Raw genomic sequence first — 27055 nt, 5'->3', positions numbered from 1 at the left:
AAGGACGGGCCGGCGGGGGCTCCCGGCTCCCCCCGCCCTGCCCGCGGGTGCGGAGGTGGAGGGGCGGCTGCCCGCGGCTGCCCCGGGGGCGGGGGAGGCGGGCGCACGGCCAGCAGCCTCGGCCCCCGCCCAGCCCCGCTGGCCCCCGGTTTCCCCGGGCCTTGGGCACCCGCTCCGGGCGGCGTGATGGGAAAAACAAGCCTGGGAAAGGGCCCGCTCACCAAGCACCAGAGGGCAGAGAGGATGGCCGGAGCGCTTCCTTCATTCCTCATTTCTACAGGTGCTCCTCGTGAGTCTGACTGCCGGCCAGGCCGGGCAGGCTGCAGGCACCGGACCGGGGCTGGCGGGGAGCTCGGCTCAGCTGCCGCCCTGCAGAGCCCAGCAAGCAGCCAGGGCACAGCCAGCCTCCGTGGGCACAGCAAGTTACATACTGGAGAAAGTTCATCACGACCTCTGGGTTTATGGGCAGCAAAGGCTGAATGCTCTGGGGCAGGCAGAGCTTTTCTGGGGCTGTGGGGTGGCTGAGCCATTCTGCACTCAACAGAGCTTTATACAGCTGAGAATTCACTGAGAGGTTGAGGGAACTAGTTAAGAACCCGAACCTCGGGCTTTCTCTTGTTTCTTATTCTGTAACAGAGGTCAGGTTCTTTTCCCTGTTAAAAGGCAAAGGTCCAGCAGCTTTCGCCTTTTTTTGCTCCCTACTCCAGGCAAAACTCAGAATCAGATGACACTGCTAGGTCTTCCATCCTGTCCCACTTTACATGTGCGAAGGAGAAGTCCTCCCATGTTCTGAGGACAAAGTAAAAGCTGTGATTTCAGTCTTTATCCTGACCTGAATTGCTCCCAGTCCATTGCACAGTCTGGTCTTTTCTGCTGAGGGAGAGGATCCTAAGATACCACCCTGTATTTATCTTCTCCCCCAATGCTCCAATAAGACGTTGTTCTGGTCATGAAGTACCTCTCCCTACTCCTGCTAGGTTCTCCCCTCTTCCCTTCCTCTCCTGGGAGACCTCCCCAGCCCCTACAAATCCTACAAAAGATACTTCTGGCTGCAGCTGTGCTTGGGCGGAGTGGGATGAAAGCACAGATGTAGAATGATCCTGTGCTGCGATAGCAGTCGTGGCTTGTCCAGACATGACAGCTTCCCTGCCCCTTCCCAGAGGAGTGCTCTCAGGAGGGCGGGGAGAGCTCTGTAGCACCTAAGTGGAAAAACTGGCTGGGCTGTGCAAGGAGAGGGGATTGCTGGAGGAGGGCAAGGATCTTGTGCTTCAACCTTCTCCAGCTCCCCAAGCAAAACAAGCAGCAAGAAGCAGGGATTCATAGAGACACTAGATCACTGTAGCAGAGCAAAGCAGAGACATGGGGCACCTGCTGAATCTGACAACACTGTGTGGATACCTACAGCCTTAGTCTTGTGCCATACAGCTCTGGCAACAAGAGCAGAGATGTGCTGTCTTCTACCTCCCTCCCTGCAGTAACACATATCCCCCAAATCACCTCACATGTCCTCTCCCATGACGAACTAAGTTGCCTTAAGGAGCTAAATCTTGTCCCCTCTGCAGCTGAGGGAGAGCCCTGCGTTTCTTATTCCAACAAACCTTGCTCGCTCTGACTCCAGCACCCTGGTGACTCTTGCTTGCTAATTGCTCTTCTTCAGAAGAGCAGGCACCACGGTATTGTGCAATATGCTTTACATGGTCTCCCGTGGCAGAAGAGCCATCCCAGTCCAAGAAGAACAGGGGACAGAGGAGAAACCTGTCCCCTCTGCCTCTCTGCTTTCTAGTCACGGGACAAATACCCTGCTCTGTGTGTCTGACCCATCTGCCCTGGGAGAACAAGGCTGCTGTTTAAAGGTTGAGAACCAGTTGTTGAGTGAGTCAGTGTCAATCACATAGTTACAGCTCGCAGAAACTAGCTCCAGAGCTGAAAGCTCCTGGATGAAGCCCAAGAGGGAGTGGAGAGGTGTGTGCAGGTCTTACACCTGACACATGAGGAGAAAAATCACAGCGGAAAAAGAGAAGCTAAGGAGAAGGTAAGGAGAAGGAAAGATACAAGTTACAGGGGGTAGGCAAGAGAGAAGTAGACCACACTAACTCTCCTAATCCCACTTTCTGCTTACAGATACTCTGATCTCCAGCTCTCTGGAACCTCTCCCATGGCCTACAGCTAGTGTCTGCATACTCACCTACGCAGCTCCCATCGACTTCCTCAAACCCCACAGCACAAAGGCATCGGCCCACTGGTACCAGCCACTCCCCATCAGTGCTGCAGTGCATCCTGGGGGGAGAGCCCACTTCTTCAGCCGCGTACTCCACACAGACCCCAGGCACTTCTGTCAGCCCCTCTGACCCTGCCAGTGTCTCTGGAAAGCGGGCCAGGCCGCGTACCGCCTCCGGGCAAGTCTTGTAATACACTCGGACAGACACCATGGCCACACAAGCCCCAGAGTTCTGGAAGGCCAGGTAGAAGCCCCGGCGAGAGAGTTTCCCAATGGAGCACACTTCTGTGTTCAGCTGCATGGCCCCCGACTCGATGTCTCTGCTTGTGAAGCTTCGGTCTGCTGCCACCGTGTTCAGCTACATGAAAAAGAGAAGGACAACAGTTTTATCATCTGAGCAGGCCACAGCAGCTGAGATATCCATGCCTCTCAAGCCTCTTTTACATTAAGGCCTGTTGGGGGCTGTCTGGTCAAGTGCTTCTAATGCCACTGCACTGCATGCTTTCTTTGCACTTGGAAGAGGTGTTAAAAATGGGGCGGGCATCTTTTCCTGCCTCTGTACCTTTCATCATCTCCTTCAACTGCTGTGTAGTGATTCACTGGTCTTCTACAGTACCCGGTGTTCTGAGTCTCTGATTTCAGAGCAAATCTCTTTTCTGAGCTAATTTTCTTTGTTTGCAAATTGCACGCAGTGAATTCACAACACCACTCAAGAGCTGTGCTTTGAAACCAACCAGGGAATTACAGCCACCTGTTTTTAGGCTGTCAGGTGCTCACTCACTTGTGCAGCACTCAATATATTTCAGCACTGTAGGTACTTGGGTGAAAAATGCTCCCATGCTTTTGCATTCCCACTCCCTCTGCAAACAAAGGATGAGAGTGAGTGAATGACTGAGGATACTTTCCATGCTTGAGCAAATGGGAAAGGCCTCTGTGACACCCTGTGACATGGAAGAGCTGGACTGCAGGTGGGGTGGCCTTTCTTCTTCGTGGGAGAGCCTGATCACTGATCCTCTCCTCTGCAGGCCCCTTCCCATTGTATGATACCACCCACTCCTTGTAGCTGGATGGGAGATGAAAGGCTCTTTATAGCAGCTACATTTGGCAGTGGGATCATAAAGCATGTTTAGGAGTTGTGGAGGTATCACACAAATTCATGCTGTAGGCTGCAGAGGAGGTGGAGGAGCACTGGGGAGGGAGGGGAATCAGTTACCACAGTTCTGGTCTGCCTGTGGTGGCCTTTACAACTCTTTGCTTTCATCACATCCCATTTAAACTGCAAAGGAAAGGGCAGTCAAATAATTTAGGTCTGTGGCTTCTATTAAGACAGAACTGGCTTATAGAATTTCCTCTGAAAACAAAAGCAGAGGTTGTTTATTCTACAATTCCAATGTTTCCATGGCAAGAGGGCACAACGTTGAGGAAAACAGCAGGTAAAATATAGCAGTGCTAATCACACCAGGGAGAATTTCACTGTAGCAAGCCATCACCTCCAGGTTTAAAAAATAAGACCCTATATCTCATAGCAATCAGAGTAAATGATCAGGACCACTGAGACCTGAATTAGATTCTGTTCTTTGCTTGGTCTAATCTTGTTTTATTACCTAAGGCAAGTAAAATTCCTTTGGTCTCTGCTCTACTATTTCTAAAAATTGGTGTAACCATTCAGCCCTGTCACAACCCTTTAGAATCCTTACCTACGTGGTGTCTGGTTAAATAAGAGGTTACACAGAACACAGGTCTGATCTCATTTGAAACCTCCTGTACCTCCTGTGGCAAAGACTGCTCTGAGCATCACAGAGGGCACTGGGGGTAAAGTTTACTCTAAGGACATCTATTATCCATGCCCTTCCCCAGATGCTGGTTCTCCTGGCCTGTCCAAGCCAGCAGGACACACCTAGCTTAAGCTGAAAGATATGACAAGTTTAAGCTGAAAGATATGACTCAGTCTTCACCCCCAGCAATACAGACCTTGGTGAACAGTGGGCGGCGGAACTGGATCCCAACATCTTGCTCAGACTCCATGTAATAGAGGTTGAAGGTTTCTTTGCAGGTCACCACTTCACCTTTGAAGCTCTTGCAGTCCCTCACAGTAAACTTTAGCTCCACATAAATGCGGGAGGCTGCCTCACCCCGATAAATCCAGTTGGTGCGAAGCCAGTGATCGGTGTCACCCTCGGAAAGCACACTGCAGTCCTGGTACATATAGATCGGGGTACCATTTATCATCTGCTGCACTTCACTCCACTGCTCCCAGGGGAGAAGAAAACACGTACTGTTAGACAGATGTGAGAAACAAGTTTCACTTCAAATATGACAAAATCTTGCCTAAGAATCAATTCTTACGTAGGATTCAGGGCTCAAAGCCTGGCCAGCTAAAAGGTCTCTTACACTCAGCAAAAGCTGCATCTGGTCTAGAGCCCCATGACTGCCTAAACTCGGTACATAGGGAGCAAAGAGGATCCTGCAATTAGGAGCTGACTTACATAGACCTTTGTACATCCCCTTCATCCTACCTTGGTTCCAGTTTACTTTTTTCATGCACTGCCTTATCTTGGAGATTGAGAAAAAGACCCACTACTCCCATGTATTGGCCACTTCTCTCTGCCGCAATTTACATTCAGAGTGTACAGTAGGACCTGCCAGACCAGGACTATTATCTGCCCCTGGAAATAATGCCCAGCATTTGGGAGTAAGAGAAAAGATGGCCTGGCATAATAGGAAGGTAAATTGCAGAAGGACTGTTTTAGAGCAAGCACTCATTAACTTGGAGTTCATGCTTCTTTAAGTGGGATATTTTGCAAAACCTAATTTAACTATTAAAACTCAGTTGATTTTCCTGACTTCATATTGCATTTAGGTTCTGTATCTTCCCCAGGCAAGTAATGGCTGAGAGGAGGACATGGGCCCAGCTGGTTATATGGCCTCACTAATACTATTTGCATTAATCCAATAAAGTTTGGTACTGATTTCAACAAACACTTTTGTCAAATTTTAGGTGGTTCTAGGTTTTTTTTTCCTTACCACGTGTCAGATACAAAATGCAAAGAACATTCTCTTTTGAGTAACTCACATATGAGAACTGAAAATTTGGAAAGCAAGGTTTTGTCCACAGGGAAAATAACTTAGATCCTTTTTCCCCCAATGCTGACTGCCTTTCTCATTATGCTTTGAATGTTTAATCAAATTAAATTGAAACAAGTGCCCACATAGGTATTGGCACAAGTTTAAGCATCTTGGTTTTAAATCACACCCCAGGTTAAGATGCAATTTAAACAAGGCCTCAGTCTCCGTGTTACTCCAGACTTGTCAAATCTCATGGGTTGAGCATGAGATTCACACATTTCTTCAGCACCACCAGCTCGTGTGCTCACAGCACAACAGCTCGCCTCCCCACAGACCAGGCCACTCTGCTAGTGGAATATGAGAGATGGACCCACAGAGTGCCAAAGAGGCTCTGGTTTTATGCCATGACTTAGAGCATACCTCCTACACAGCCCCACTCTGAAAAGTGTTGGAGAGCTTTCTCCAAGCCAGCAAGCCCTGCTGATAGCATAAGCTCCTCTCTGGATGATTTCAGCCTTCTACCTAAGTGCATACTAGCAGTCTCCTCCCAGGAAGTTCTGTGGATGGTATCTATGTGTCCCTTCTTGTTCCCTCTTTTCTCCACATAATTAATCTCCAGTGTTACCCCACCCTCTTAATCTGATCCAGCTGGCATAGACCTGCAGCACACAGGATTTACACTTATTTCACTAACTGGAGGTCAAAGAATTTATGATAGCAAAACAAAGAAAGAGACTGACGGATCAATCCCAATTGATCAACCAGATGAGACAATCACTTAATGACCTCTTACAGTCTTTAACTGAAAGCCTTCTGGAAAATGTTACAGAACTGAATTTACAACACATCCTGAAGTATACTGAGGTAGAAGAAAAGAAGTTAGAAAGGGGAATAAGAGCAAAGTAGCTTTCATACACTGCCAATGTTAGGACTGGCTTTTAGAAGCGTTTTTCAATGTGCGTCTGCCTCCACAGAGCTGGTGGGAAAAGCATAATTGCATTTGGAGGCTGAGAGTTAGACAACTTTCCATTAGCAGTTTATCCCAAGGCAGTACCACAGACAAGTGTCACCAGAAAGTGGTTTTTGCATGTCTCACCGAAAGACATGAGCTGCTGTGGTGCATGTCCTGAAAATACGTTTTCAAAACTTACAGGACCAAAGTTTCATTTTCAGTGGTGACAACTCTAGCAAAAAAAAATTCCTTTAAACTCTACTGCTGGAAAAAAATCCAACTGCTAACCCCTGTATTTCTTAACTCATCTCAGCACAGCTTCTTCCAGACTCAGCTCTTCAGGGCAAAGATGCTTGGCACTGACTATTGCACAGTTTCATATGCAGTGTGGTGCAAAGAAATAACAAGGGAGTCAGACATGTTTTTTCTAGACTCTACTGCTGATGGGTAAAGGAAGTAAAATGAGGATATTATTTATGCTAACAATACAGAACTATTGTTAAATATACTTCTGAGTTCTTTTCATTATTCAGTGAAGCTTTTAAATTCAAAGTAGTAGAGGAAAACTGTTACATACAACATTTAATGAAAGGGTGATGAGACCAGAAGTTGCCAGGCAACTGTCTCCCATCCTCAAAGAATCTGCTGCAAAATCAAAATGTATGCCTCTGATTTTTAATGTAATGTTCTTAATAAACATGTGTGGTAAAGTCTGGCTCAATCAATATTATTTACTTGGCTCTCCAGTTTGTCTGCCAATGACATTGAATCAACCTCCTTTGATAATACAACTTTTTACCCACTTAATTCCAGACACTGTTGCCTTACTCCAGTCATTAGTTTGGCCATAGGATGGGCAACATTCTTCTAGGAGAAGTGGGGAACAGTGTTAGTCAGACTTCCTCATTTTAGCGGTGAGTGAACTTGTGTTTTTTTGATGTGAGAGAAAACTCTCTATGAGATTCAGAATAATAGAAAGCTTTCGATTGGAAAGGACCCTTTGGAGATCATCTAGTCCAATTCCCTGCTCCAAGCAAGCTAAAGAGTTCTTAAACTCTTTGCGTGTTATTCTTTGAAATGCCTTTTAAACTCTCTTTTTTTTAAGTTAAAGTCTAAACTAGTCTCCAAACTCTTGAAATCTTTTAGAGTTCTTTAAAACTTGCTAAGAAAACAAATGCCAATGCATTCAGGAGAGCATCATAACTCAGTAGCTTGGCTTCCTAAGAATTCTAAGGCTGTAGCGATTGGATTTGAGAACAAGTGAGTGTTCTGTACTTCTCAGAAGCCCACATACTAACACAGGCACCTAGTTCCAGAGGTTTGTTCTTGAAAACCTTGGTGTGGTGGTGTAATACAGAGCAAAATAATTCCAGCACAGCAATTAAGAGTTAAGTGAAAACCTCAAAGCAAAGGTACTGTGTCAATAACCTCAAAATACTGCAAGTTCAGGAAAAGGGAAAAAAGGAAAGCAACTTTCCTCACATTCGTTTGGTTCCATATAAAGAAAGTTGTCTTTATAAAAGCCATTCAGAATGATTTCAATGACAACCTGGAAGGGCACCAATAGATATTTGTAGTAAACAGTATTGGTTTGGTCTGCCACGTGAGTAAAAATCCAAAGATAAGATAAGGTATATGCCTTTTAATAGCTGCCTTTATTGACTCTGAAATTTTACAGTTTGAAGCTCTGAAGCGTACAGAAGGCTTACTTTGCTTTTTCTATATAATGAGCCTTCTCTAGATTAGGTCTGTGTCAAGGATCCTATCTAGGACAAACTGTGATTCCTTCATCCATCTGTGGGCTACTCTTCCTAGGATCTACCATCAGGGATAAGATGGAAACAAACTGAGACAGTTTGCACACCTTGGAGCCACTGTGTCAGGCTTTGCAGGCATCAATGAAGTGGTCTCTTTCGATTTTAGCCTTTTTTAGGTGGGGAAGAAAAAGAAGCAAACAAGCTTTTTATGTTGACAAATACAAATTTCATCCCTGCTAATGAGGAGGTAGGCTACCAGCGACAGAGGCAGCAGACTGTGACAGTATTGCAAATTGTAGGCTCAGACTGGAGTCAGAAGAACTTGTGACTCGCAATAAGAATACTGTCTCCATCTCCAGCTTGCCAGGGACTTGCCCTGTCTCCTTTCAGATAAGAGCCTGCCTGCTGTGACCTCTATCTCATTTGCTTTCACATTACCTTAGCACAGCGTCTTCCAATTTGTGGTCTACAGAAAGGTACAGCAATACTTTTAAGAGACTTTCAGAAGCAAAAGCAAGGCAAGCATCTTGCCAGTAGGCTTAAAGTTACTAAACTAAGATGCATGTCTCCATTGGAAAAGTTAATAAGAGTTCCTACTGGAAAAGTTAAAGAGTTCATATGCTGAAATCCAAAAACTTGTTTAACTTTGGGTAAGAAAATTTCACTAAGATGAAAAGACAGCTAAGTTAGCAAAGCCAGCTACGGTGTACCTGTGCATAGCAAGTGTATCTCAACCTCATTTAATTTTCAACAGAATTGAGAAGCCATTAAATCTCTTCCTGAAGAAAAATTGCAAGGCCCCAAAACAGCAAACTTTTCCTCAACAATACATCTCTTGTGTACCAAGCCTGAAACACCTAGGAGAACATGTGCCACTGAACAGTTTTTATCCCCTTTCCCTGCCTGTGAAGTGTCTTGACTTTTGTATAGTAGCATTTACATGCCAACATGACCAAAAAACCTACCTGGAACAGATTCAGCATTGAAGGTAATTACAGCTGTTCTACAATCATAGCGTAGTTTCCTCAGAGGAAAGCCAGTGACAAGAGAGGCACCTTGTTGGCACCTGTCTTGATGCGGTGAAGAGCTTCTCTGCAGTTAAAATACATCTGACAAAAATTTGTCAGGAGGTAAGCTGGACCAGCCGACCAAAAATAGCATCACCACAGTGGTGTATTCCAGAATTGAAGTTTCTGTGACCCTTTACTAAATGTTTCTCAATACTCTTTGAAGTTCTTTTGCTGCTGTGGAAGACAATTTAGATGACGATGATGAAAGAAGTGTGGTGACATCTAGACACTCCATGAGTCCTATAACTTTAAATCTGAGAACAGCTGAGGCTGCTCTTATTTCTTTGATCATTTGGCTATGGTCAGGCAATTTTAATTTCATCACATCATCATGGAGCCCTTGACACAACTGAACACAGACGAGATGTTTACTTATCTACAGTATCTTTATGGGTGGGATGATACATTTTTTCCCCACAATGATCCATTGGTTATTTTCAGGGAGGAGCAACTCCATTATGTAATTACTCGTTCTTTAGGGCACTAGCACATAGGTCTCCATCCCACCCATGTCCTTTCAATTTAACTGGTACTCATGCTCTTATGGGAAAATAAGGTGTTAATGTGAGACACGGAGCACCAGTGCATTGATTACAGAACCTGTTTATCAAACCCAGGTTCTGCTGTCTGCTCATTCTCTGAACTGTCTGACCACATTGAGGTCTTGTGTGAAAACAGTTCTGGTCACAACAGATGCTGCTAGATGAGGGATAATGATACTCTAGTCCAACATTTCACCTAGCTGGTTTGGAACACTTGTTTTGTATATACCTGCTTTGCTAACACTAACATACCAATAACTACAAAAAAGACAGGAGTGGAAAATCAGATTGTGCATCTTAAGAGTTCAGAATTCATGGCTAAAGCCATGTTACCAATAAAGCAAATGTCGGTTCTCGTGTTATTTTTGCATTGCATTGCGTAAGACCAATTGTAAATGGAAGTGATTTTTTTTTCATTTTTTCAAGGTAAAGGGCTTTATATTGTGAGCCATGGTTTTGTATGGTGTGTCAAGTGTACTTCTAGTGTTTACAGAGAACCTGGAAATTAATCTGATGGTGATGGGCAATACTTGTTCTGTTTGTATAAGTTCCTTTTAAAGATGGACCAGGTGGAATCCCACACAGGGATGGGGTAATTGTGTCTTGATGATGATCAAACCTGCCTGGAGAAAAGAAGCTGCAGGAGATGGCAGCCTGAAAGTCATGTGAGGAGCTGGCAATATTCAAGTCAAGCAAACAGAAGCCAGAAACTAGGCCTTAAAAACAATGAAAATAACCTTCCAAGAAATAAATCGTGGGAATATTTTTCTGCAGATCTGCCTCTGAGATGATGAGAATCACTGTTCAAAGCACAGGTTCATCCTTCAAGGACACAGCAAGCAACAAAAGATGTAAAGCCTTTTCTTTCTAATTGCTTGCCTGCAAACTCACCAGTATTTTAGTTGGTATTATAACAGAAGTTGTTTTGTTTGGGTTTTCTGGTTGGTTGGTTGGTTTTTACTAGTATTATTATTTTAAATAGCCTGTTAGTCTTCTTGGAGGACCATGCTGTAGGCAGGTTAATCTCCAAGCTCCAGCTGACTTGTGCTCTTTTTGTGTTGACATGACGAAGTTCAGTGAACCTTGTCCACTCATTCAGCAGCTATAAAAGAGTGAAGCAGCTTTCTGAAGCTGCTAGGCAACAGTTCTGTCACCACCATAGTGCCTGAGCAGCCGTGGTGATGAATGTTATGGCTGTACAGCATCTTCACTTTGGCTCATAACGTGCTCTTTTCCGCCCTTCAGGTCACAACACTGAGTGCACTGGCCAAGATTGTTACTTGGGTCTATGGTAGTGACTCCATCCTAGGCTGCCTAGTTGGTGGCTCATGCAATCTGGCCTTCCCTACAGCTATTAATTTACACTTCACTTGCTCTCATCTCACTGGTTTGTATTCCCCTTTCTCACAATTCTGAGTAAAAAAATATCTGGATATGCATAACAGTTTTTTTCTTTCTCTCCCAAATTGACACAAAAGAACTAATTTTCAATTAACAGGACGTCATCAACATATATCTCTCCATCAATCCACAGATCAACAGCAGCAGGTCATGTCAGGACACAACCCTGAAGCCAGAGCTGTTCCCATTTCCAGGTAGCTATTGGCTTTACTAAGCATTTGTCCCTTATTTCTATGCAGATCCTGTTCACTCAGAGGAGCTAATCCCCTGTGCCTGATACTTAAACTGAGAGCAGTGAGGTGTACACTGCTACTCTGCTCCAGCTTCAGAGCTGATGGCACTCCTCTGAGTTAGCTCCTAAAGGACATGTATGGCCAACAGTTGTGGGAGGAGGTGCACAGAACAGCTTTTCTGATGGCTGTTTTTCACACCACCTTCTGATGCTACAAAAAGCTGACTGGCTGAGACTCTTCCAGGTGAGACTGAGTAAGAGATCACCGAGTCTGACTAAGTGAACTGCCCAGGTTTAACGAGATAGGAGTGCTGTGCTGGAATTACATGCAGGTTAAAGGGTGTGTGCCCCACAGCACTATTTCCTTCATGACCAGGCCTATCTGTCTGACCAGAAGTGGTGGAAACAGAAACCAGCCATCAGCTGATACCAAAATCTGGGACCGCTGAGTCTGGTGGAACACAACCTCACCTTGCTAGAGCCTGAAGGCATGTAAATGTTATGGTGTGGTCAGTGATATATAAGTTGCTGACAGGGCCACAGGTACTTGATCTAGTCTATTACCTAAAAATTTATCAGTGTAGAATTTGAACTATGCCTGGGCTTTAATAGAACAACAACAGCATAAAATATGTATCTGACTTTTGGCCTAATCAAATTGTATTCACATAGCTTTGGCAGTGGCTATGGTCATAATTACACCTTCCGTGGAACATGAGGTGCAGAACCGAACAAGAATCACATAATTTCCAAAGTTTTCAAGTGTTTTTGGAGCTACAATTGTTGTAGTTGGTGGTTATTCATTGATAGCCTTTGGGATACTTTAGGCCACTGGTATTAAATGCCCATCTTTAGTCCTGTTTGAAAGTAGACTTTGGAAAAGATGAGCAGATCAAGTGCCATGCACACTCAGAAACCTGGTAGAAAGCTTGAAACTGATAGCAATGCTTTGAAGTATGTGTGGAAGCAAGAAAGAGTATGGAATAGGAAGAAAAATAATTATGTCCTCCTCCTTACCATGAATAAAAGGCTGAGAACAATGGCAGCCTGGAAAGGAGACTAAGAAAATCATTTGGAAGCTTTAATAATGCTATGATCCATGCAGGAATGTAAGATGGGAAAAGTAAGCTCCACAAACCAGCTACCAGTTGAGAACTGAGCCTTGCCAAACTTTTAATATCTAATAAATACGGCACAATTTGGCAGCAGTAGAGCTCACGTGATTCCTGAGATAATACACATCCAATTCAAAAAGAAAGTCACCATGAAAAAGGACCCTTTTACATGCAAAGACAGCTGTAGAACTGGTGAAAGCACATCTCCCAAGAAAATGTAGCAGCTAAAAAAGAAAGAAGTGTGTTTAATTTCCAGTTCATTCAACAATATAGAGAGAGAAAGTCATATTGAGAAGCCCAGTGTGCAGCATTCTCCAGCACAAATGGCTTGGACCCTAAGTAGTCACATGTACTCATGGAAGTATGACTGGATTATGCAAATACTCTTCACATAAACAAAAACTGGAAAGTGTGGATAAAAGGAAAATTTCAATATAGGCCCACAAGCTGGGGGTGAGATAATCACAGCATTAAAGACAAATAGTGGATTGCTCAGTATGTTGTATCATAGACCTACATAAACTGATACAGAAAATCCATAGGAATAGATACTACATACTACATAAAATCATGAAAAAAAAATTATAAAATCAGGAGGACCTTTTGTGCCTGGGCTAAAAATTCAAGCTCAGAATTCTAATGAACAAACAATTCTAAACTATCACACAAACGCAAAGATTTAGGCAGGAAAGGACCTTTGGTTCTCTACTCCAATCCCCTGCTCAGAACAAGGCTGACTTCAAAGCCAGGCTGGGTGGCTTAGGGCCTTGTCTATTAAAAGCCAAATGCAAGAGGAAAACATGATTCCTCATCACAATCTGTTCACAGCTGATGCAATTATATTTGAAAGCAAATTAGTGATTGATAACTTTTTATATGAAAAATGTATAGCTTGTTATTTTACAAGCTGCCAAGAAGCAATGCTACTATGCCTGATAGCTGAATTTGTTCATGATTGCCTTCGAGGGGTCCTTTTTTGAACAGTTTCAGTGATTTCTGAAACCATTTCAGGTAGCTAGGCTGTTTGTGCAGCATGAGGAGTTTTAAAGAAATGTGAGAGCAAGTAAATTCTATACTCCTGACACCTTCAAGGTGGCCATCACAGGCTGTCTAACATATGTGAAAAGGTGGAAATCTACTAGTAGTACTGTGATACACCTCGCTGTGCCCCCCTGGTGTTGCTGTGGCAAAACTTCAAAGCCAAAAAAGAATTATCAAGGAATATGTTAGGTGATGGAGGAGGGGGGTGGTGGGTGGTAAGGTAGATAAAAAAGGATTATAGGAACTACAGTCTGCCTTTTTAAAAGCCTAGTCTCCAATAGTAGCCTAAAATGAATGAAACCCTTTCTAAGTAGCTACTACAAATCAGGCTAGCACGAACCTTTCAACAAACAAAACTCTGCAGACACTTCACCTAAAGTACAGAGACTTTCACTCAAAGACTACCTTTAGGCTTAGGCAAGATGCTGGCTGATGTAGTGCAGAAGCTCTGAACTACCGAAGTGCTGTCCAAAACGGAGCGGTGTTCTCAGGCTGAGCCCGTGTGTTAACAGGAGCATTGTCTACACTGGATATAGCCACGGTCTGACCATGAAACAGCCACACCTGGCAAGACACTTCATCCTCTGCCATTGGCTAGAAGTGAGGAGAAAACAAAGGTGTAGTTCTGCCTCCACAGACTTAGCCAGCCTCTTCTGGGCTCTGCCTTGGGGGCCTTGTCCATATAAAGCCTGAGAATTCCCCAGGGCAAATTCCTCCTCTGTGCGATAAGTATATTGACACAAATCCAGCTCACTGATGGGAGATCTCTGGCATCTGAGGTTAGCTACAAGTAGCAGCGTTACATGAAGTACACCCTTCAGCTCTGTGCGCAGTACAGCTCACATGTTTCCAGCCTGTTACTAATCAACCTCGTCAGATTACTCAGTACTAATCTTGGCTCTTTTTCGTCAAAAAGTGTTCTGAACTAATTTCCGTTCTTTTTTGAACATATTTAATTCTTCATTTTGGGGGAATGGTTTCAGAAGCACCTGTTCAAAGTTCTGATTACAAGAGAATCAGCCATTGTTCCCTTTTTGCTTGTGGCAATTTGTCGGACTTCCACCTAACAGTTATTGGGAAATGATGTAATTCGACAAATCTCCTCAAAAGAGTTGCTCATAAGAAGTCAAGGAATCTGTTCTTCATCCTCTCTTGTTTTATCAGTCATCCATATCCTGATTTGATGGTTTTGGTTTCTCTCAGGCCATGCTCCCCATAATGTTCAACAATTGTTAGTTACAATTGTATTTTGAATATACATATTTTAAAAAGCAAATGTAGCACAAGCAGAAGGATTTGCCAACTCTTCACACTGCTGTGAACCTACTGTGCAACACTCAGATCTTCTGTAATAAAGGTTTTATTTTCTTTCTATCAGACTTTTTTTTAGAATGCACTTTTCAGTAGTTTTTTCCAATCTTTTCAAGAGGCAATCTTCATCCTGAACATGCCTGGAGCCTAGAACTGGGGTAAAATTACCACACAGACAGTTGATGAGACAACAGAGGGAACAATGGGCAAAACATGATCTACATGTATGTCTCACTAGGGCACCTGTTTTGAGCAGGGTATAATAATACTACTAATAATAACCAAAACAGCTTTACTAATGAAACAAATGCAGTTATGCCAGTACAGGAGAACCTCACTGTCTGGCTCTACTTCACCCAGCAAGGCTACCGGGAGGAGGAGGAGGCTGGGGCGGCTTTAAACCAGCCACAGCGCATTACAGAGGAAAGTTATGAAAATGAGTTAGGAACAGGCTGAATCCGGGTCTGCTTTAGAACAGGAAGGGTGAAGACTCTCCATTGGAAAGCTTGGGACTTGCTACAAAGACAAGAGCATGGATGAGGAACTGAAACTATGTATTAACATATGTCCTAACTAACACAGGTAGTCCCTAAATTCCCTTTTCTTTGTGCCCTCCTTCCACCACTCCCACAGTACTGCTGCTACAAAGGAAACCACCTTCACTAATTTAGGTTGTGACACCAGAGGGACTGCCCAACTACACTTCATACAAAATAGCTGTACTTGTACAAAAATACAAGTACAGCTGTCTTTCGGGGTCCAATTTTGCAGTGGTTTCAGGAGTACATTTTGAAGCACTTCCATCAACTCAATTTTACAGTCACAAAACGAAGGGAAATTCCTCTCTCATTGTCAGCTGTGTGGAACAAACACCACGGCTTGGTGTAAAGTCCTAGAATCTTGCAGCCCACCCACAAGGGCAGATTGCTGCCCCATGAGTTAATAGTTATTTCTTCAGTCAGCTGCTGAATTAAAAAACCTATAATGTGTTTCTAATTTCTTGAGACTCTGAAACAGAGAGCTTCTGAAACAGAAATACTTTTGCTCTGCCTATTTTCCGGGGAAAAAAATGCATGAGATTTATGTGCAGCATGACAGAATGAAAAACTGGGTGATGATTTGATTTCTTCCTTTTTCTTCATTGCTTTATTACTTCATAGAAACAGTATATTTCAAGGATATGTTTAATCATACTGGAAGTCAAGAGGCATCAGTCCTTAAAAAGCTGGCTAGGGGTGAGTCTGCACAGGTGAAGGGAGAGAGACTTATAAAGCATAAAATGTCCAGGAGGAGGTGGAGCTTCCAGAACCTCGGTTTCCAGAGGGAGGGTGCAATTTCAACATGGATTATATTTTTCCATCATTCAGTACTGCCAGTGGCTCCCTTTACTCGAATGTGTGTACTCACCCCTACTTCCGGAGGGTCTGGAAGCCAGCCCAGTTCACCCTGTGCAGTGCTTGTGTCAAGTAGATCCACTGAAAACCAGAAGAGAGGGAAAAAAAAAATCAGTGACCTAACTCATATGCCTCACAGAATGGTTTCATCCTTGTTTTGTCAAAGAAGGTAAAGCCTGCATTTCGTCTCTCACCCCCATCTTTTGAAGCCTTTCACCTTCAAAAAGCATGACTAGAGGAAGGATGGAAAGATACAAGACAGGGCACCTAGTCAGGAGTTAAAAGTTTTTACTACTATATGAGACCCCCTCCTACACACATCCAAAAAATGCATCCCTGACAAATTTTACCACTTCCTAAAAGTGCCCCCAAAAAGGAAGAAGGAGGTGGAAGCCTATTCAAATGCGAACCCGGCATTAGCAGCTGAACACGTCTTTCCTTGGAACAGGAAGGCAGCAGACTAGATGGCTGAAGAGGAAGGCAATCAAATAAATTACCAACACAAAAGATCAATCAGTGTCGCCTGGAGGGACTATTCAGTACTTGAAACACAGTGGGAAAGTACTGAGGCAGTGTGAAGTCGTAGAAGGGACTTTCCATTGTCACAGTACCCAAAAGCCATGAGATGCATCAGCTGTGCAAACTGATGAGCCCCCTGCTTCTGATTCAGACCGTCCCCCAGCTGACGGTGACCTAGAAATCGTTTAACCCTCTCTCCGACTTTTTTGCTCGGGACATCAAGAGAGTAATGGCTCCAGCCGTAGCACGGCCACCTCCTGCGGAATTGCACGGCTGCGTTAAGCCTTGCTGCTGGAGTCGTGTGACAAAGGAGAAAATCATTGGTATGTTCATTTTTAGCCCTCAAAGGAATTTGAAAATGCGATCACAGTTTGGCCTAAAGTCTTGATCTGAAGACACGTTAAAAATGTGCCACTTTGTCGGCAAATATTGAGAAAGCAGAGGAGCTGGAATAAGATGTACTGTGGGATGTGCAGCTTTGTGCCTGCCTTTGGGTCTGCCGGTGCTGCCAGAACAGACTACTGGTTTCTGCACACCTACTGAAGTCCCAGCTTGGGAGCATAGGAAACAGGAAAATTCTTTGGATTCCCTTTTAGATTCCTGTGGGTATATTCAGAGGGGTCGTTTCTAAACATCTTAGAAAAGAATTTGGGGGTGAAAGGTAGGAGTGGGGAGATTTTAAAATGGCATTTAAATAACCAGGTTTCCTCCCCCTCATCTGACTGTTTTACAAATACTCCCTGCCAACTATAAGTAATAGTGTAAAGTGCAGATCAGCAAGAGTCCTGTGGAATGAGGAAGCAGGCTGTGGGCCCAGAATCAGAGATAAGAGGGATTGCGCTGCTGTTCTCACCTCTGAAACACCCTTTCAGGAGTGGGAGAAGGGAAAAGCAGGAATCCAGGTTTTGCAAGTTCACAGTGCTCACAGTATGGTCATATGGAAAAACCTTCCTAGCCACAGACTCCCTGTCCAGACAAGGCTCCTCATTCACTTCCCCTCTACTCTCAATCTCTTTATTTGAGATAGTATTCCTCTGTGGTTAGCTCCAAAAACTCCAAGGGTGAGGTAGCCTGTCCTGCCAGACCCATCACCTAGATAACATCTATGCCATCCCATCCTCTTCAGGACTGAAGCAGCAATGTGGAAGTGAGAGGGGCTGCATGGCAAGCTCTAGCAGAGCAAGGGAAAAGGAACTTGGAAGCGGCCAGGACAGGAACCTGGCAGAGCCCATGTGCCAAGCTCCGCACTGTCAGCAATGGCAGCTCCTTCAGCTGCTGAGTGCCCACTGGAGGGACGAAGTCCATTGCCAAGAAGTACTTCTCCAAGTAAATCCCACAGCAGGGATTCCCCACGGAAAGGAAGATTGCACCAGTAAGACTGCAGAAGCAGAGGAATACAGTACTCAGGGACTACGAGCTCTCTGGTCCACAGCCTTGCTGCTAGGAATCTCACGTGGCTGTCCAGACACAGGGGCGGAGGTGTCCCCCAAAATAAGAAAGGCTTCAGATAAGAGAGGACGCCGGGAAAATGAGCTGTTTCCCTGACAGACAAGTTAAGGAAGAGTGGATCACAGACACAGCCCAAATGAGATGGCTGAGATAGGGGAGAAGCTGGCAGACAGGTCCCTGACTGCTACTGCCAGCTACTGGTTACACGCTTCTGGAAACCAAAGCCTGCGTGGTGTCACCCGATATTACTTCTCACTCAGGCTGGCCTTCTACACAATGTCTGCCAGCTGCATCCGCGTAGCTGTATCGTTAATAGAAACGTGCTTGTCAAGGACGCTTTAAAAGATCACTCAGCACTCGCAGAATCTGAGATGAGCCCATGGCTGAACTGCCAGTTATGACAAAGTCCCCTCAATCGAGAGCCTGAAGAAGCGAAGGAGGGCTGTCCTTGGGATGGAAAAGCCCCAACACCTCTTGCTGTACAAAACAGAAGTCCCTGACAGGGATTGACTGCAGGAGGAGGTAGGGAACAGAGCAGAGATTTACACTTCCCTCACCTCTCTATTAAAAGTTACCATGTTTCATAACCACTGTGCAACTACCAAGATGGAAGGAAAAAAAAACCACAACATCTAATAAAAGCGAGTAAGTGGTACAGAGAAGGGAAACATGGAAGCCTGAAGAGGTGGAAGAGGAAATTTTAAAGCCCAGCTCCGTCTTCTAGGGCTAGGGCAGGTAAAAGAGTCTCTGATAAAATGACTGTCCGCTTGCTCACAAGGGTTAACTCCTAAGAGGGCTTCCTGAGGAAACTGCGGGGGTGTTGCCAGAGGAGAGGAGAAACTTTCTGAATTTGTGTTTAAACTTGTTATCTGCAAGGCCCGTGTTTGAAGGAAACAGGGGCAGAATTCTCTTGGATCCCTGGATATGCCGAGGCATTTGTGCTTCAGCCAGGAGGAGGTGAAGGAGGGGGAGAACATACCTGGGCTCGTTCACTGAGCCACCGAGATTCGGATGGGATTTGCCAGGCTGTGGTCCCCCCCACACCCGGCTGCCCTTCCCTGACACCCCAGTCGCTCTGAGGTGTCCCTGGAGCCGCAGGCGCGTGGGCCAGGTCCCGTTCCCTGCCCCTCAGCGAGGTCGCTCTCCCGGCGCGCCCCAGCCCAGCCCTCCGGGCAGAGGGACCGGCGGCGGGTCCCACGCTTACCTTCTTTCCCGTGCGCCTCGGGAGGAAGGAGAGCCCAGAGGAGAAGGAGCCCGAGGGAGAGCTCCATCCCGCCGCTGCAGGTGCTCAGCCCCGGGCTGGCCGGAGAGGGGGCCCGGCTCGCAGCCCCCGCCGGCTCAGGCCTCCGTGCCCGGGCTGCTGCGGGCAGCGCATGGGCCTCTCCCGCAGCCTCCCGAGCGCGGCGCGCACGTTGCACAAGCGCCCGCCTGGCCCACGGTGGTGATGAAAGATCAAGGCGAGTGGGTGGAGAAGCCTTACTGCCTTTACCTGTTCTAAGGGGCTGGTCACAGACTTCCCATCTGGCAGGCAAATAAACCCACCTTAAAGGCAGCCACCTCTTTCCTGGGAGCCTCCCTCCACCTTTGCTCCACTCCCGTAAGAGGCTCCCGATTGCCACCTCCTGGGCAGCCCTCGCCATCCTTCTCGGTCCCGCCGGCCCCGGCAATGGCTTTAAACTGAGATTTTAGGAAGAAATTCTTCAGGGTGGTGAAGCACTGGAACAGGTTGCCCAGGGAGGTTGTGGCTATTCCACCCCTAGAAGTGTTCAAGGCCAGGTTGGATGGCGCCCTGGAGCAATCTGGTCTAGTGGAAGGTCTCGTTCCAATCCCCATGGCGGGGCAGTTGGAAACAGATGATCTTCAAGGTCTTCTCCAACCCAAACCATTCTGTGATTCTGTGATCTGTGATAATGGGGCTAATACCACTGAGCCATCCTCACTGCATATGTTTAGGAAATCAATCGGTACACAGGGACAGTGGCCCATTTCATTCACAAGTAGGTCACAGAGCAACAGCGATACCACTTTGTCTGGCAGAATCGCTGTTTTCCATTTAGCCAGATCCTCAGCATTGATGGACAGTGCCTGCTTTTCAGCAAGAAAGAAATCATGGGAGAGGAGGCAAGATAGAAGGATTCTTTTTCTCTGTGTAGGAAGACCTCATGGGACTCTTAGTTTTCTTCCTGAGGGACGTAAATATGAAAGAACTTGCCTTTGTTCTGTCTCTTCTGCTATCCATCAAGGATGTTACTCCCACCCATACAAAGCTATTACACCCCTCCGCACAAAATACAGGTGGTATTATTACACTTACACTTGCTGTATGGCTGCATTCCTCATGCTCTCTTCCTCCTCCTCCTCCCCATGGAAGGCTAAAGAAAGGACCTTGTCAGGTTGCTTAGAGAAGCTGGGGGATCTCCACCCTTGGAGATATTCCAGATTTGCCAGGACACAGCCATGAACAACATATCCACCTCTGGAATCAGCCCTGCTCTGAGCAGCATTTGGGGCTATGGACTCTCTGAGGGCCTTTGCGTCTAATCTTTCAGTGAATTCTGTGATTCTCAAACCATACATCTTGAGAAAGCAAGCTCTATCCCAAGATGTCTGAACACAGGCAAGAGAAATCTCAGAATAAATGGTTGCAATACTAAGCTTTATATTTTACATAGCATATGAAGCAAAATATAGGTACAAATAATTCAAGTGTTAATGGCATTCACAGTAGTTATATCTTAAATTTGGTCCAGTTGAATCCTGTCTAAAGTTCTCTTTACCAGTCCACAGTCTAAGTCTCAAACTTTTATGTCCATGTTTCCCCCACATTTGAATGACTCATACAAGATTTTCTGGTCTACAACCCATACCTTGAGTTTGCACTGGGGCAATGTATCCATTTCAGTCTTCATTTGTACAATTCTGTGCCTTCTTCAGTCTGTGATGTAGCAGTGGGGCAGACAGACCCACAGCAAACTTCTGTGTGGTGGGACAACAGAGGCGATGTGAAATGGGGAAGAACCATTTGCAGCTGCGGGATACGGCTCCAGGGCAGGCCAGGAGCTCATCTCCTTCCTCAGAAAAAAAAAAAAAAAAAAATCAGTGTTGAGGCCTGACACTTGGTTCCTCAGGGCTAACAGAGTTTGCATCTGTAAAATCTCAGAAGTGACAAGTTCTGGAGTGAAGAGCCTCAGGATGCTCTTATCTCCCTTTTGTTGGTGTGCAGATACTGAGAACATTTGATCTACGGAGTAGGCAGGAAGAAATTTACTAGGGCTTACTGGAGAAGATGGCCTAAAAAAAAATTATTTTCTTTTTCTCCCCCTTGTAATGTTGGCAGATGGGGATCAGAAATTGGAGTTTTCCAAATAGTGGTGGTCAGAAATCATATGTATTGCTTTGTGGTTTTTCAGATTGGAGATCACCTAGTGTAGCTCACAGTCAGAATGTGTACAATGATAGTGAACCATAATATGATCTAATGTTACAGCAGGATCAGGATCTGAAGAAAATCTATAAACAAGTGGGAGCACACAGATGTAAAACACCAAATGCCTAGAACTTTGCTGATATCTGTAAAAGCTCTGCTAGATTGCTTTCCCATGTGTCCTCTGCACCAAAATGCAGATCCAAAGGGAAAAAGGTGGAATATACACAGAGACTGTAGCCGGTAGAGTGAGTACCACATGTGCACTTTCATACAGCTCTGCTGAGTATTTCATTGACAGTGTTACTCTGTTTGTGCATCACAAGTTTGGACTTTGTCTTTGGAAATTGTTGGGCAAAACTGATTCGCTGAGTGTCTCGTAAAAAACCACAAACAAACAAAAACGCAAACAACAAGCAACTAAAACAAACAAATGCCAAACAAACAGCAAATAAACAAAACTGAAAGAACTTAATTATAAAATCTTTTTATGTTTTGTTTGCAATCATATTCTATGATTCTGTGATTTATATCTCCACAGCCTCTCACTGTGAGCATCACAGGCTTCCCAGTGAGCATCCTGTCTCTGGCATGCATTTTGGTGGTAAGAAGATAACTGCATCTTTTCAGCTCACTCTCAGCATGTCTTTGGGCTGAATCTCATCCTGTCTTTCTTGTCCCTCTGAGTATTTCTGAATTGCAGTGCATATTTTTTCCTTCCATTTCCCAGTATCCTGTTTTGAGTATCACTGTGATTAGGTATCTAGCTGGAAAATATCACCACACAACACACCTGGGCTTTCCTCCCACAGCTATGTGGGCTTGTGGTGAGGGAAGTGAGGAGGAAGGCTGTGCACCAGGTCTTGTTTTGATGCGCTGTTGGGAAAGTCAAAGGGCACTCCCAAGGCTGAGTTGGGACGTGCTTCTTTTGAACTGCAGTTCAGACAGAACTGTCTCATATGATTCTTATAAATTGTTTACTGTGTTTGCCACTCCTCATATTTTAGAAAGAGTTTCAGCATTGTGCTGGTAAATGTCCTTACAGATGATGAATGAAACAGAACCTAGAAATAATCTCTGGAGTTTCTTACTTGATGCTACTCCCCAAATTATCAAAGCATCCCTTTGGTACTGATAACTTGAATCTGTGCATCCTGAACTGGCTTTCAGTAAGGTATCATGGTAATATAGATGTATAGGTCTTCCAGAAGTCTCAAATACATTTTGAGGCAAGCCCCATTTCAGTCTAAAGAAGGAACTTGCTCTTGTTCTGTGGTCTCTGATTCACTCCTTTTATCTACTATCTACAACTCTAAGAACAATTTATGACAGCTCTGTAGAGCATAAGACATGCTCTGTTTCAATGTTTTATTCCCTGTAGAGAATTCGTGCTTTCTGTCCTTTATTCTCACCTGCATGACCACAGTTAAATATTCTAGTGTTTTCATTTTTATCTTGGAAGATTTTCTGGCTCTACTCCACCAGCAATTATTTTAGAATATTTCAAACAGCTGACTTCGGACTGTTTTTCTGCAGAAAATAGACTCCTGCCATTTAGTGGTTTAAGCTGTTAAATTAGTTTTGTATATGGACATTTTTCATTCAGAAACTCAGATTTTATTTTAAACAGATATTTTAAACTCCAGTGAAGGATTACAAGTGACTCCTCTGGATCAAAAAGCAGCCATCTCTATCTTAGAGTCCTGAGGACCTGACTGCACAAAGTAGTCAAGCTGGTTATCTTTCTCCCTTGAGAAGAATAACAAGGGCAAGGGAATGAATGAAGCTGATAGAGACAAGGCATAGATCTCAGTTTCCATACACAGAAGAAGCAGGGGACACTCCCTTATTCTTCCTCACATATGCAGAGATAAACACCCTTGGAGATGTACAAGCTTTGCCTGAAAGGCCCTGAGCAGCTTGATGCAGTTTTGGTGTTAACCCTGCAGTGAGCAGGTATTTGGGCTAAAGACCTGCAGTCATCCCTCCCTAGCTTAATCATCTTCTGCTCATTCAGTTCATCCTTGGTAGATGAGCAATCACATCTTCTTCCACCAGGAATGTAGACAGATCTTTACCTGGGCTCCAGTCAAAGCAGGAGGGTAGCTTCCCAAATATATTCTCCACCTAACAGAGATGTCATACAGTACATGGATTAGAAGAAGTCCAGTATTCCTGAATAAAACTCCACTTACTTGATCATCAGCAACATATTAATAGGTGTTTCTCTACCTACTGATGCCGTGGCTGGACACCTGACCAGACACAGGAGCGTGTTTGTACTGCTTCCTGAACTGCAGGCTTGCTGGCTTTTGTCTCGGGATAAGCTTATCCTGCACATGGTCTGCCATGCTCTTATTTGGCTTGCAAAACAGGGCTGAGTTAAATTATTACATCATCCTGCAAACGAGGGGGAGGACCTTGCTTTTCCGCAGAAATTATCCGCGATAATTCTCTTGCCGTATTATCCCAGCTCTGCTCCCCCTCGTGGTCCAGTGGCTGTGGAGCCCCAGAGGTCCCGGCTGCCTCCAGAAGAGCAGCCGAGCAGGGCTTCACTTATGCTGAGGTGTGACATTTTGTATAGACAAGAGGGAAGCAATGAAGACCAAGTCATAACAGAATCTGATTCATGCTCCTATTCATAAAACTTCCCTAAGTGGTACAAATCTGGGTCACAAGAGTTAGTTACTTTCTATTAAACTATTACAGCACATTATATACTTATAAATCCAGTGCAGTTCTACACTTAACACTCCTCTTTTGAGAGCACATTCTTCTGGGGCACCTTTGAAGATACTTATTTATCTTGGTGGCATTAAGATTTCACAAGAGGACCCAATTTCTCCTTGAGCATTACTAACACAACAGCATATGTATGATAAACATAAAATTTGATCCAGATGAATTTGATTTCTGGTAGAGATGCTGATGACTTATTCAACTACATAACATTATAATACTTTTAGTATTTGAATCAAAGCTCAAAATGTAGCAACAGTAGCCTCTGCATGGCAAATACATACCTCTCTGTAATTTGTAATTTGTTCATATTTTTTTGGCTGTTCTTTCCCACTCTTGGATTAATTATGTTCAAGCATGGAAATATCTCACTGACACTGAAAAGGCCTTACTAAGATACAATAAAAAGCCATATCACTAGTCGCTTTGATAGTGTGATTTTAAATTTATTTTTTCTACTCTTACAGCTGAATGTGTGAGTTAATCAATCTTTTATTTTCTGGGGGGTTATAATAGGTGTTTTAAAGCTTTTATGTCTGTTTCTAATCTGTTTTTTCAAGATATTTTTATGGTCCTCTTCTTAATAAATTACAGTTGCCCCCACAATCTAAATGCAATAAGCTTGCCCATATTTGTTGCTGTTGTAGCTTGATCCTGGTGTTGAAGAGTTGCTGTCCTGTGCAGAAATTATATAGTTTTCACTGGTCACTGTGTTAGCAAGTGGTGTTCTTCCTGAGAGGTTTCAAGGAGGATGTCAGGAGAAGGTATTTGAAACAGACACCTTGCAGGTGGGAAGAGGGCATTGAACGTGTTAACATCTTCCCAACTCACCGCCAACTCTACTCCCAGTTAAGCCTCCCACTTGATTTTTTGAAACTTGAACTCTTTAATTAAATCAAAACATGAAAACTAAAATGAATGCTGAGAGCAACTGTACACCAAAACCACAATGAAACACAGCACGGATTTTAGGAGACCTGATTTTCAGCAGTGACTAGGCTAGAGGCCATATGCTGCTGAGCCATCAGTCTTCCTTCAACTTTACATGCCAATTTGTAGAACCAGACGGTCTTACATCTTTACATACCTATTTGTAAAACCAGACTGTCTCATATTCTTGCACTTAGGCAGGTGAAGCCAAGGGTACACACTGGGTGGGTATCGACCTTCCCATTCTCACTTTTTCCTGGACCTGACAGGGAGACAACTGAGCACAATAGGATCTTTAAAGCCAAGAGCTTTAGGTTAGGGATACAGTGCTGGAATTATTAATAACACCTTCAGTCAGCTTTTTGATGTGGAGGTGCTTGTAGGGCAAGGTGAAACTAATTCTGAAACCAACCAGCTGGCAGGAACTTCACTTCGTTCTTCAGCTCCGCTTTGGTCTCCTGATTAGTTTTTGTTCTATGTTCCTGGTTGCTTCCTGAAACAATCCATTAGAGGAAACTTAAGGCCTGTGCAAAAACCCAGTTGGTAAATAAAGAACTTGTAGAAATGTTTAATTCTGGGGAGAAATGGCAGATTATTTCAGTATATTTCTTTCCCATGAGCTTCTTTATGAGGGTGTGCACTGTATTTGTTTGATATCATATAGGAACCTATCAGATTTTATATGCTGGGTACGTAATTTCATATAATAGCAAAAAACAATCTCAGGAAGGACTCATCTCTCTTCTTTTGTAAGTCTTCAGTCTATAAATATCTGCAAGAGAAACTCCTGTAGCATTGTAGCCTTTATCATAGTAAAGTGTGTAAATAGTAAAGCACAGTAAATATTACTCCTTTGACATGTTCATAATGAACATGTAAGCAGAGGCCTTTTCTCAATAAAGCAAATGTTTGACAACCTTTCACCTTCATGATATTAACATCTACTTTCTAGGTTTACTACTAAGCCCACATCCATTTCAGTTTACAATTCCATTGATGTAAGTACCTGTATTAATTTCACCTTTCTGCTTCAGATCAAATGGCAAAAAAAAAAATCTATTTGGGTAAATATAGGATTATTTGCAGGTTTTCTAAGCTTTTAAGGAATGTGAAAGAAAGAAAGGCTGGTGGACTCACTTTCCATGTAAGCCAAAATGGATAGGAAGGGATAACATGACTTTGTCAAAGGGAGATAAATACACTGAAATTTCTTCCGAGCTCTTAAAACTGGACTTTTGCCAATTTTTCAACTTTCCTTGCCCATAATAAAAACAAATCCCCTAAATAAACTTTTTATTTATACTCCTAGGAAAACAAAGAATTTTTTTTTTTATGTAAGTGCACTTAATTCTTTAGGAGGTTGATTATTTGTAAGAACAACTTTTAGGAAATGTCTTACCCGGATTGCCAGCAAAACATAATAGTGTGGGGAAAAAGAAATTTTAAAAAGCATTTTTTTCACTGGTTTCTCTCTATACTGAAAGGGCAGTTTCACTTGTATCCTCCCAGTATCGCTGGTACTGGTAGTAGCTCTCAAGGAGGCACCTTGAAGTATCTCCCTGAGCAGAGGAACCTCTTTCAGTGGCATGTACCATTCAAGGTGCTGGACCTTGAGTACCCTGAATGCTGCTTAAAGTCTCTGCCATCAGCCTCCAAACTCTCTTCATTTTTGAGAAGGTGGACAGCACGGATCTGATCTTACAGGTTGAGATCTTACAGGCTGGGCTCTGGTGCTCCACCATTGATAAGATCTGTGTTCTCACACAGTGTTTGCTCAGAGCCGTCTTTACAAAATTAATTGCAGGGGTGAATACTCTGTTTTTATGGCTGTGTAAACCATGAAGTGGCTCTTAGTGATGTCCTAATTGGTTTCACTGGAAAACTTCGTGACATCT

The 27055-nt window shown here is 44.1% G+C and overlaps 1 protein-coding gene across 1 annotated transcript in view; it reads right to left on the bottom strand.

Annotated features, from left to right (window-relative positions):
- The window catches only part of EPHA1 (EPH receptor A1), a 34498-nt gene extending 14872 nt beyond the window's left edge, over nucleotides 1–19626 (bottom strand). Inside the window, exons 1-4 of the mRNA XM_042031339.1 lie at nucleotides 19272–19626; nucleotides 16113–16180; nucleotides 4190–4465; nucleotides 2186–2576 (exon numbers count right to left, since the gene is read on the bottom strand). Coding sequence (XP_041887273.1) covers nucleotides 2186–2576; nucleotides 4190–4465; nucleotides 16113–16180; nucleotides 19272–19338 — 802 coding nt within the window. The 5' untranslated portion in view covers nucleotides 19339–19626. The remainder of the gene's footprint in view (nucleotides 1–2185; nucleotides 2577–4189; nucleotides 4466–16112; nucleotides 16181–19271) is intronic.
- Between the last annotated feature and the right edge of the window lie 7429 nt (nucleotides 19627–27055).

Source organism: Corvus kubaryi, unplaced genomic scaffold, assembly GCF_017639235.1.
Source record: "Corvus kubaryi isolate FWS band 111438036 unplaced genomic scaffold, C.kubaryi_AGA036_p1.0 37341, whole genome shotgun sequence".
NCBI classification, from domain to species: Eukaryota; Metazoa; Chordata; class Aves; order Passeriformes; family Corvidae; genus Corvus; species Corvus kubaryi.
Note: the sequence above shows the minus strand (reverse complement) of the source record. Positions and strands in the feature narration are given on the sequence as shown.